Genomic DNA, 12,730 nt, shown 5'->3' on the forward strand with positions numbered 1-12,730 from the left:
TTTAATTTGAATTTTTATCCCATTCATGAGGCTGAGCATCTTTCTATATGTCTAAAAGCTATTTGCTCATTTAACCAATATGCTGAAGAATAACAATGTTACAAGAAGATTTGTGATGAGAAAGCTGAGTTTGAATGTCATATTGGAAAAAGGTCCTCCCAGGATTATGGTTCTTATTTAAAATGCAATGGCTCTTAAAGTGTTCAACGTTGTTAAGAAATTCCAGAACATCAGATTGGTTGAACAATGTCATCATGTAAAAGGGGATCATCCTGAATACATCCATATCGCTGATCAATGACCAATGACCTTATCATCCCTAAAGGGATATTGCCCTAGGGGAAAAAAATAACAATATCAATAGTGAATGCCCAAGAAATATGAATTCAACAAATATCAAAAGCCTTCATGGATCTTACATTCCAGTGAGGGAAGACTGATAATCAAAGTTAAGGGGCACCTGGGTGGCTTATTTAGTTAAGAGACCGACTCTTGATTTCAGTTCAGATCATGATCTCACCATTCATGAGTTTGAGCCCTGTAGCAGGTCAGCAGGGAGCTTGCTTGGGATTCTTTCTCTCCCTCTCTCTCTGCCCCTCCCTTGCTCATGCATGCACTTGCTGTCTCTCTCTCAAAATAAATAAATAAACATTAAAAAAATCAGTTAATCATAGAGTTTGTTGCAAGATGATAGATGATGCTATGGTGAATAATTAGACTAGATATGGGGGATCAGCAACACTAGCGTGCAATTTTATTTTATTATTTTTTTAAATGTTTATTTCTTTTTGAGAGAGAGAGCACGAGTGCAGAAGGGGCAGAGAGAGAGGGAGACAGAATTCGAAGCAGGCTCCAGGCTCTGAGCTGTCAGCACAGAGCCCGATGTGCGGCTCAAACTCACAAACTGAGAGACCATGACCTGAGCCAAAGTCAGATGCTTAACTGACTGAGTCACCCAGGCCCCCCACATACAATTTTAAATAGGGCAATAGGCTTTACCAATATTTGAACAGAGGAGGAGGTAAAGGAGAAAGCCTGACAGTACCTGGAGGAAGGTACTCCATCTGGCAGAGGAACAGTCAAGGCAAAGGTCATGAGGAGGTGGTGTGCCTGACATGATCAAGACACAGGAAGGTGGGCCAGTGTGCTTGGAGGGAAGTGGAGGGAATGAGGGTAAGGCAAAACAGGAGACAAGGACAGTAGAGATAAGTTATAGGAGATAAGATCGAACATTGCTGGGGCCAAATGGATAAACCTGGTGTTATTCCCATCACTTCTTGCTCTTAATCTAAATCTTGCCTTTGCCTCAATGACTTAGTTTTCTAGGAGGGACAGAGATGATCTAGTGCTCTAGCTGCTCAAGTAGGCAGGAGAGCAGACAACCTAAACCGCCCCCCACCCCCCACCCCAGCACATGTGGACAAGTGCTTTATAGGCTGTTGGCTCCGGCAACAAGGTGACCATCTTCAGCCTTTTTCTCCTGTAAACCTGCTTTTCCTGAAGGCTTCCTTTCCTTGTTGAATTTAACACCTGCTCTTTGGACTGTCTGTGATTTGAGCATCTCACAAGTGGTTCGCCTTGTCAGCTCATTTCCCCATTTCTAAACGTCTTCCATTTCAAGTTCACCTTGGGGTGCTATGAATCACAACTACCTCGGACATCTCCACAAAGACTCAAGCTCTGCCTCTCACCCCTTCACCAATAAGTACCAAATATTATCTGTTCCTGACCTTTATATCCAGGACAAACACAGCTACTATTTTCTCAATAAAAAGCATTGTAGGGAGAGAAACTCTTCCCTTTTACAGGAGTCCAAGAGGATCTATCCCACTTCAGAATCAAGAGAAACCAGACAATGCCATGTGGGACTGAGATGAGCCATGAGAAACCAAGTCCAGGTTTCCGCAGGGTTCAAGGCCTGATGGGAAAGTCTCCTTGATGCATGGAACACTTCTTAAGTGGGCAAAACCACTGTTAACCGCAGATTTGCTTTTCTGCACTATTCTCCACATTGCTTTCTTCTTTGCTTCAAACTCTAGTCTCCTCTTGCCTCACCTTCTTTGTTTCCCCTTCCTGGCCCACAAACATAACAGAACGTTGCTCACCACGCAGCATGGCTGCAGGAGGGAGAGGCCCTACAATCTCTATAACCATCAAGTGGTAACAAACCTTGGTTGTCACCAACTTTACTATTCCCTCACCAACCAATGCAGGTTACACCACTTGGATAAAGATGGATCCTTCTAATGTTTAAGGAAGGCCCATTGCCATGGTCTAGGCACAGAGCTGGGAGGCATTTGAAAAGGATCAAGACCGGGGCGCCTGGGTGGCTCAGTCGGTTGGGCGTCCAACTTCAGCTCAGGTCACGATCCGTCCGTGAGTTCGAGCCCCGCGTCGGGCTCTGGGCTGATGGCTCAGAGCCTGGAGCCTGCTTCCAATTCTGTGTCTCCCTCTCTCTCTGCCCCTCCCCTGTTCATGCTCTGTGTCTCTCTGTCTCAAAAATAAATATTTTTTAAAAAATTAAAAAAAAAAAAAAAAGAAAAGGATCAAGACCTCCTGGGCACCAATGAAGTGACCCTCAAGAAAGGTAGAGGCCAAAACTCACCAAAAAAATCCCCAAAACCAAAAAACAAACAACAACAAAATGGTACAATGGCAACACAAAAGATGTCATAAGCTGCTGATAATTTGAGGGCTCTGACTTTGGGGGTGCAGTATCCAAAGGGATCTTAGGCAGCTCCATCCAGGAATGCTTAAGCCTGACTCCCAAATCCTTGGAAGTGAGACAAAGTGTTGCTTTTGGCATGGGACGGACTTGGGCGTGAATTCCACTTCCATCATTTCTAACTGTGACAGCAGTGTCATATTGATGATATTTCAACATCTGCTTAAACTTGGTTTCCTTGTATGAAAAATAGTCGGACATCCATCACGAGGATGCTGGGAAGGAAGCATGTGAGCTGTTTTAGCACACACCTGAATCTGCCTCTTAACACACTCAATAAATGGCATCCATCAGGACCCATTCTTCCTTCAATACCGCCCAAGAAGCATCTTCCAGGGATTCTGTCCCACAGTCCGTCGGAAGTTCTACCGTCTGTCCTGGGCCCCTCCCGACGCCACTGGGTTCAGTGTTCAGGGTAAAGTCAGAACCGCCGGGCTCTGCACCCGCGGGCTCCCTACCGGTCCCGGCCGCCAGGAGCGCGCTCCCCCGCGTCGTCGGACCTGGGTCTGTCCGCGGGACGGCTGGGTCGGGACCCTTTCCACCGCAGCGACAACGCCGCCCTCTCTGCCCGGCCCCGGGCCCCCGCCGCCCAGCCCTCACCTGATGTAGGGGAGGAAGGGGTTGACGTGCCCCGAGAGCACCGCGACCACGTAGGAGATGATGAAGGCGGCGGACGACCAGGTCACCAGAAGAAAGGGCACGAAGGCCATTCCCCTCAGGAAGCACAGCATCGCGCCGCCGCCGGGAGGGCGCTGCGCCCGGCGGGGCCCGGCGCGGGACGCGGGGCGCGGGAGTCGCGCACGTGCTGGCCCGCAGGCGGCGGCCGGACGGGAGGCTCCGCGACGGCGGGGCAGGCCCGGCCTCGGACGGAGGAAGGCGCGGAGAGCCCAGCGAGGCGGCGGGCGGCGAGGCGGCCGGCCGGGGGTGGGTGGGGCGCGGGCGGCCCGGGCTTGTTGCGAAACCGGTGAAGTCACAAAACGGCGGCCCCCGCGGGCTTGGAGGCGCGCGGCGACCTCCTCGCGGCGCCGGACTCCTTTCGCTTTTGGTTCGGACTCGGCGGGGGTCGGCGCGGGAGGGCGGGGATGCCCGGGGCCGTCCCAGCCGGCCCGGCCTCCGCAGCTCTTGAGCAACTCGGGAGAAACGATCAGGACCTCCCGGGCCTTCCTTCTTCCCTCGGGGTTTCCGGGATGCTGGGCCTCGAACCCCAGGGGCTTCCCCTCCGTGGTATGGCCACCTGCCCGTCGCGGGGGGGAGAGCGTGGCCCCCGCGAGGCGACACCCACCCCATCCCGCGGCTGCTGCTGCTGCTGCTGCTGCCTGCAGGGGTCGGGTCAGAAGTAGGGTGACGTTCGCAAACTCACGGGGCACGGACGTGACACCCACCTGGATGCTGCCCACAAGGAAACCTAGAGCGTGGAAGGGGCCCGTGGGAGTCCAGGTCGGACTGACTTCAAGCGGGGCCCGAAGCGGCTCCTTGTGCGTCACAGTTCTGCTTTCCCCTAGAGCAGACCTGGAGTGTTTCCTAGAAGTTAGATTTCCCTTTCCCCGCTGACGGATCAGGGTTAGCCCACGCTGGGAGCCATGACCTAAGATGAGTAATGGGGACCTCATACATTTCAAACACTGAGAAAAGAATTTGTGTCCTGTAGGCACTTGTGAGCCCTGGTGATTTTGAGGGATAGTTTATAGATTCTGAGCCCGGGGTCTGTGTCGGAGGTCATGGGGGTCTCATGGGGACCAAACGTGGGTTCATTTCAGTCATATAAACATTTCTTGGGTGCAAACCCTGCTAGGGGACAGGATGCAAAGATTAAATAGTACCATGGGGCCTAAGAGACTGACATCAAAATTAAATAAAATTACATGGAATATTACATAGAATATTTTTTAAAAAGGAAAAGAGGCATGTGCAGAACTGACAGGCCAGCGCTCAGAAAGGTATTAGGGAAGTCTTCCTGACAGATGATACTAGAGTTTTCGAAAGTAAAAGATTGCTAACCAGACAAAGAAAGGGGAGAGTAGCATTCCAGGCCAAGGAAGCAATAAGAGAAAATGCGTAGAGTGGTGTTGCCTATATTTCTGGAACTAGAAAAAGCACTCACATAAGTGTAAAGCAGAGAATGGAGAGGTGGGCAAAGAGGCCATCTCACAGGAGCCCTGGTAATTATTTTTATTTCACTTTTTGTTTTCATTTTTGCTTTGTGGTAGTGAGGAAATTACAGGAATATGGACAGCCCTGTATCTCAGATCACTGTGGCTGTGGGAGGAGTGACCACCATGTTGAATAAAACAGAGGCTTTAAATTAAGGCTTTTAAAAATCAGAAGAGCTGTCATCCATGGTAACCCCCCTTACATCCGCACCTTGGTTTCTGCTTTCTGTAAACCACTCTCTTCCCTGGTCTTCCTTCCCTTTCCCTATGCCCTCCTTTCCCCCCTACTCTACTACTGATTCATCTGATTTTTTTAATGTATATTTATTTATTTTGAGAGAGAGAGAGAGCACGAGCAGAGAAAGGACAGGGAAAGAGAGAATCCCAAGCAGGATCCATGCACCAGCATAGAGCCCACTGAAGGGCTCGATCCCACAACCATGAGACCGAAATCAAGAGTCAGACACTCAACCGACTGAGCCACCCAGGCGCCCCTGATTCTCTGATTTTAAAATACCCTCCCTGGGGCGCCTGGGTGGCTTGGTCGGTTAAGCGTCCGACTTCGGCTCAGGTCATGATCTCATGGTCCATGAGTTCGAGACCCGCGTCGGGCTCTGTGCTGACAGCTCAGAGCCTGGAGCCTGTTTCAGATTCTGTGTCTCCCTCTCTCTCTGCCCCTCCCCTGTTCATGCTCTGTCTCTCTCTGTCTCAAAAATAAATAAACATTAAAAAAAATTTAAAAATAAAATACCCTCCCTGAGGCAGAGAAATTATGACATTAAATATAACTCAACTGATCACCTTATCCTTTCATTGCTTATGGTTGCTTAAGCAACCCAATTGGCTAGTCATTGTTAATACAAACACAATAAGAATTGTCTGACAATAATAGTAATAGATATTTTGTTTTTTAAAATAAGTACGTATACATGCATATATTTAAAATAGGTATATAACTATAACTGACCATTTATACTTCATATGGGGTCAAGCAGCTCTGAGAAGCACAGTGTTGCTTTCCTTTCTATAAGCCTTCCATACCATACATCATGAAACACCCTCTCCTTGGAATAGCAAAGTTTATGATAGGAATGCAAAAGTCCTGGAAAACAACCTTACTGGTGAAGGAAATCAGAATATGTCACTTCAAAACATGCCTCTTTGACATAATTATTTTGAGCTGAAGGCAATTAATCAGCAATAAAAACAGGAAAATTTCTCTACACTCCTCCTTTCTGTCTAAAGGCAGGATATAAATTTCCTTTGCTGGAGATAGCTCTAAACTCAGCCCAGAAGTGCCACCAGAGGAATCTGCAAACTTTGCTCCATTGGTTTCCCCTCATATATTTACCTTCCCCCGGTTTCTGCCCGTGAAAGCCTAAAACCCTTTCCCTCTGTCCTGTTATTTCTAAGTTGATTGTTCCTTTGTTAAGATGCTATACAAAGTTCTAGCTGCCACTTTGAGTTACCCATCCCTGAGTGTCTCCCACATATATAGTTGACCCTTGAATAACACAGGTTTGAACTACACAGGTCCACTTACATGCTGATTTTTCTTTTGAAGAATAGAGCACAGTGCATTCTTGTAATTTTCTTGACATTTTCTTTTCTCCAGCTCACTTTATTGTAAGAATAGAGTATATTACACCTATACACACAAAATATGTGTTAATAGACTGTGTATGTTATCAGTAAGGCTTCCAGTTAACAGTAGGCTATTAGTAGTTAAGTTTTTGGAGAGTCAAAAGTTATACATGGATTTTCGATTGCATGGGGGTTGGTGCCCCAAACCCCACATTGTTCAAAAGTCAACTGTATATGAGATATACATATTAATAAAATTTGGTCTTTCTCTTATTAATCTGTCTTTTATTAAAGAGATCCAGCCAAGAACCTAAAAGAGGAGAAAAAAAATAATTTTCCTTCTCTACACTGTTAGGATATTTTTTTAAATTTTTTTAATGTTTTATTTATTTCTGAGAGAGAGATAGAGTACGAGTGGGGGAGGGGCAGAGAGCGAGGGAGACACAGAATCCGAAGCAGGCTCCAGGCCCTGAGCTGTCAGCACAAGAGCCCGATATGGGGTTTGAACCCACAAGCTGTGAGATCATGACCTGAGCAGAAGAGAGATGCTCAGCTGACTGAACCACCCAGGTGCCCTCTTTAGGATTTTTAATGAAAGTTGTGCTTCTCCCCTTGAATTAATTCCTGACTTTCTCTCTGTCAAAGCCACACTGACTCAAAGTAAGGATCTGGTTAGACTGCCCTTTTGAAGATGAAGACATTCTTCCTTGGTGACCACAATTTGTTGAAAGTATGCTTCCTGATCTAAATAATTTTCACATGAGCACTTAGGTATCATCTCCCTTTTATGGCTGAGGAAATAAGGCTCAAATTCATGGAGCTAGTTAATGGAGATACAGAATTTGAATCCAGATCTATGTGGCTCAAAAACTTGTAACCCTAACCATTGTGAGGAACTCTCACTCTTCAAATTCCAAAGCTCTAAAATTTTAGAAACTCCTTATGATATATGCAGTTATCTTTTATTATTATGTAAGTATTTATGAATACATTGGATTTGAAAAACATTTCAAAATATTACACATTATTTAACAGTAAAAATAAGAAGCATCTATAGAGAAGCATCTACAATTCTCTGCCAACAAGTCAACTTTCCCAATTTCCTAATTATCATTTGGTTCTTACTCATAGGAATATTCAAAATCAAGTTGTAATTACAAATTTGTAGCTTTATTATCTTTATGTATTAAATATCTACTCCATGTTATTACAATTTTTGGGTTACTGGTTTTCATTACTCTATATTTGTCCATTGAATTAATGCACTATACTTCACTGCCCCCAATACTAAGCATGTGTATTAATCCAAGTACTTCCCTATTTTAAATAACATTCTACAAGCATCTCAGTTGTTTCGGTATTTCTTTTTTCCTTTAGGTAAATTTCCATGAGTGGGATTGCTGTGCCAAAGGGCAAGATGAACATTTTAAAATCTGTAAACATCCTAAATTATTTGAAACTATTGTATCAATTTCATTGCTTCTAATAACCTGTGTGTAACAGTTTCATTATATATTACCTGTCTATATTTTTAATGTTATATAATACCTATGAAATACTACTTGAGACTTTAGCATACTTCCTTTTAAAGTTTTGATCCTTTATTTCACTGTTGTGATAGAGACCACTAGCTACCCAGTGCAGCATCCGTTTTTCCATTCTCCTTAGTAATAAATCCCCAACTTAGAATGGACACATTTTGCCCCCACACAAAAGGATTACATTTCCCAGCTTCCCTTGCAGCTAGGGGTGGCCGTGTGACTTGGTTCTGTCCACTTATTAACATATAAGTGTTATATGATAGAAGAAGGCTGCTCAAGGGAAACTGACTTGCAACATAATGGGATGGCTAGATTCCAGCAGCCATCTTGGACTATGCAGTCATTGACCTTGAGGAAAGAAGCTGTAAGTGAAAACAGTGGAGCAAAAAGATGGGTGTCATCGTCCCTGTTGCCATTATGGAGCTGCTGAGGCAGCCCTGATTTTTGTCTAGCTCTAGGCTTCTCTTATATGAAAGAGAAATAAACTTCCACTTTACTTAAAACACTATTATTTAGGGAATTTTCTCTTACGTGTAGCCACAACTAATACTTCCCATATTGGTTATCACGTCCCCTTTATGGTGTCTCTAAATCTCAGGTCCCCAGTTGTCTGATAGGCCATATTCCTAGAAAACTGAGTATAAATTCATTTTTCTAAATACCACCTTTGTAATACTATAATGTATCCTCTTGTAAATTACCCCATCATATATCCCCTTTGTAAATCTAGATTTGCATATGCTAAATTTGCTTAAGAGGCTTATTTCTTCTACCAAGTAATGATAATTTACAAACTCAAACTGCAGTCTTTTGGTTTCCCTCTTAAAGTGTGCTTTTATATCCCTGGAGTTCCCATTTTCAGGCACCATATTAAGTTATCTTAGTTGAATATTAGATATTGTATTTGAAAAATTATTTTTAGAAATATTTTTAGAAATCATTTTAGGTCTTAAATGATACTGGCTTTCTCCAGTGAGTATTCTGTTTACTTCTTACTTGCACCAGGGACACTTGCTATTCAGCATCATCTGAATATCATTTTAGGGCTTAAGTTTTCTATCCACCCAGATAGCTTGAAGCCAGACTTGTGGTATATATGAGGGCTGGTTGTTTCTTCTTCACCATTCCTTCAGCTCCATAGCCCTGGCCTCCAAGACTTATTACCCTGATCATAACCTATAAGGTAGTTGAAAGCCCTGCTCAGTGGCCTCTTCTGATAACAGATGTCCCTAAGCAAACACAGCCCCAGAGCTGGGCTCACTTCTCTGGATTTCTATTCTTTTGGGGGATGTTGGCCCCAAAACTCCTCATAATTTGGTTAAATCTTTGATACTTCTAGGAAAATATTTTTATATTTCTCCAGATTTTTCATTTGTCTGAATTTCCTAGTCCATCATTATTAGAAGAAGAAGCTGGGGTACCGCATTAGGGCCATTTATTTTACTAGAAATATAGCATATTTTTTGCAAAAGCAACAAAAAAAATTACAGTTCAGCAACTTGGTCACTTGTCATTACCCAGCTCTTTAATACCAGATAAAAAAGTATAAAAATTAGCACTATAAATCCCATTTCCCTCACCATGTATTTATTTATTGTATATATTTTTACCTACAGGCAGTAAAAACTTGAATTATTTCTCCATTCTAAAATTCGCAGTATCCTCTCTCCTTGAATGTGGACTGAACTTAGTGATGTGCCTTTGAAGCCTACAGTATGGAAGAGAAATAAAGTATCTCTACCAGAGGAGAAATCTGGCAGATACCACATTAACCAGATGACCCAAGTTAACCTGATAATAAATCAGTAATAGATTGATACTCTATATATTATTATATACATATAATAATACAATGTGATGAGAGTTAACTTGATAATAAATCAGTAATAAATTAATACTCTCTATATTATTATACACATACAATAATACGATGTGATAAGAAGAAGGTACATCACCTCTGTGGTATTTTCCCCCAAACCCATACCCACACCATGGTTTAATCATAAGAAAACAAACTGAAGGCCATTCTATAAAATACCTGATTAGTACCTTCTAAGCGTCAAAGTTATGAAAAACAATAAAAGACTGAAAAACTGTCCCATATTAGGACAAAGGAGACATGATGACTAAATGCAATATGGTATCCCAAATTAGATCCTGGAACAGAAAACTTAGTGGAACCTTAGTGGAAAAACTGGAGACATCTGGACAAAGCCTGTAGCATAGCTGATGGTAACATGAGATGTTACTATTGGGAGCACATGGGTCATGTATCATCTCAATTTCTTTGCCACCTCTGCAACTTTTCTATAAATGTAAAATTATTCCAAAATAAGTTTAAAAGTTACATTTATTTACTCCTAGATCAATGTTAAGATCTCATATTTAAAACCTCACACTTCATTAGTCACCTTATGATGATCATATTGCTTTTCTAAATTATATTGTAAAAACAGAAAGCATATATTGTGGCAGAAATGATTAGATGTTCACCTAGAAAGAAGGTTCCTGCTCCTTTTTCGTTGTGTAGCTCTTGCTGGGAAGGAATTTTCTCAGACACGGACTTCATTTCCTCCTGGTGGGATCATACTAGTTCTTGCCAATGGAAGATGTGAGTCATTCTCCAGTACAGGGGGTGAAAAAGTGAGTATGCCTTTTTTACTTTCTCTCCTCCCCCATCAACTGGCTAGATGTCAGTGCCCATGATGACCTTGGAAGCCACATATTATGGATTGAGACTGTCAACCTAGGTCCCTGAACAACTTTGTGAAGCAATGCACTCCACCCAAACCCCCACACCCCACCATTAAGAAGCACTCTTCTGGGCCTTTTCATAAATGAGAAACTGAAGCTTTTAAGATTTCTGGGTCTTTCTACTATAGCAGCTCACATTTTCTTAACTAGGATGTACATCTACTTCACTTGAGTCTCCCACCTTCCCTAACTCATCTGAACTAGGTTGACCTTACATGGTATTTCCAGATTCACAGAGTCAGGTAGAGGTTAACAAACATTGCTATGAACAATAAACACAGGAGAACTAAAGTGAATAAGAAGTACTGAAATTCAATACATTTAGAATTAAAATAGCATGTTTTTCAATGCATGGCAGTGGCACAGGGATCTTTCCACCCAAGTGGCATGTCACTATCGTTCTTCCAAGAGCCCTTGGAAAAAGTCCAATAAATTTATCGGAGTGAATGTATGTTACCATTGCTTGGAAAAAAAGGGCACACATACCAACATGTACCATCTCTTTTAAAAGCACTATATATAAGTTGTCTCCTTTTTATGATCAGGAAGAAACTTAAAATATGCTCTTGGGGTTAGGGGTTAGCTGGAATCCCTTCCCTGTATTCCTGCTTCTGGCACAGGGATATTGTCACCATGGGGATGTCATGACTCAGTCTTGGTCGCTGTGTGAATGGCCCACTCTGTGTGTGTGTGTGTGTGTGTGTGTGTGTGTGTGTGTCTTTATTATAGCAGGGACCCCTGAGTTATGAATGCATTCTGGGCCCTGTTCCCAAGTACAGAAACCAGTCACCCATCTGTATACAAAGGCAGGAAATTTCAACATGTTCTCAACACATTTTGAATAGGACAGAAATTACAAAGTGAGCCAGATTTTTCTAGTGCCTAAACTATACTCACTTGTGCATAATGAATCCTTAAAGACAAATTGTTCATTTTCTTTTTAGATTGTTCATCTGGCAAACTTCCTTCAGGATATTCTCCAAAACTGTAAACTCCATAAGGACAGGACTTTCTGCTTTTTTCACTGCTATATTCGCAGGTTTGGAACAGTGCTTGACATGGGTAGTTTAATGAATATTTGATGAATGGATTCACCACAGCAGTGACCTGCTTCAGGATGTCTCCCCTAATACTCCCAAGGTCTGACCTCTGTGCCACTCCTATGCATTCAAAAACATTCTGGGCTACTTCTATTATATATTCTATTATATATTCGACTAAATGTCCATGATGTTAACTTGTCAGTCTACCCACTAGACTCTAAACTCTTTGTGAGCAGGAAATGAATCTCCTTTATTTGTATCTCCAGTGCCAAGCACTGACACAAAATAAATGATTAATAAATGGCTTTTTGTGACAAAGTCTATAGATACATGCTTGATACCAGCTTAATTGTACCAGCTTAACAGCTTTATACAATAGTATATACAACTATATGTACCATCAACATATTCACATCTCTTAAGAGGTGCTATTAATCCCATATCACTGAGTACAGAAATCAAAGCTGCAGCAAAGGTTTAGAAATTTCAGTTACTCAAAGGGAGAGAAACCAGAGCCTTTTGTGTGAGTGATACCAGTTAGTGAAGATAACTGATCATTACAAGTTACTACATGTTTGGGCAATGATACCAGATACTTCTTCAGTTTCAGAATATTTTCTGGTAGGTGTTTTTATGCTACCAGAGATAAAGAAGAAAGAACACATGGGAGAAATTTGGGAATTTCCATTTTGACAATGAGGGTGAGAATTTCTTGTAAATTTTAAGAGGTCTTTTTTTCTCCCTTCCCCTTGATACTTTCTAAATTAACTTGCAAATATAGGAACTCATATGACCTGACTTTCTCAGTTTAACTAATCTAAATCTCTATTTATGGCAACAGTCCCACATCGGGTTTTATTATGAGGTGCAGTTCATGCTTTAGTTACCGCTATCTATGGAAAAACTGAGGTATGATACTCATGTTTACTATGA

At 42.6% G+C, this 12,730-nt stretch overlaps 1 protein-coding gene and 1 long non-coding RNA gene across 7 annotated transcripts in view; one reads left to right on the forward strand and one right to left on the reverse strand.

Annotated features, from left to right (window-relative positions):
* Positions 1-3,848, reverse strand: part of DRAM1 (DNA damage regulated autophagy modulator 1) — a 60,523-nt gene extending 56,675 nt beyond the window's left edge. For 3 of the 6 annotated variants that reach the window (XR_008419413.1, XR_002079166.2, XM_019446597.2), the window contains exon 1: positions 3,326-3,790. Coding sequence is in view for 2 of the 6 variants with exons in the window: in XM_019446597.2 (XP_019302142.1) it covers positions 3,326-3,456 (131 nt within the window). In the remaining 4 variants the exon portion in view is untranslated. Of the gene's footprint in view, positions 1-3,325 lie in introns of all 6 variants that reach the window. The other 3 variants (XR_002079168.2, XR_002079167.2, XM_019446598.2) reach the window with 2 other exon arrangements.
* Positions 3,849-4,102: 254 nt separating this feature from the next.
* On the forward strand, positions 4,103-12,101 carry LOC109265412 (uncharacterized). The gene is made up of 3 exons (XR_002079169.2): positions 4,103-4,162; positions 10,531-10,643; positions 11,699-12,101. It is a non-coding gene; the product is annotated as an uncharacterized LOC109265412 (long non-coding RNA).
* The last annotated feature ends 629 nt before the right edge of the window (positions 12,102-12,730 follow it).

The sequence above is a fragment of the Panthera pardus genome, unplaced genomic scaffold, assembly GCF_024362965.1.
Source record: "Panthera pardus isolate Hobbes unplaced genomic scaffold, ASM2436296v1 HiC_scaffold_6, whole genome shotgun sequence".
Classification (NCBI taxonomy): Eukaryota; Metazoa; Chordata; class Mammalia; order Carnivora; family Felidae; genus Panthera; species Panthera pardus.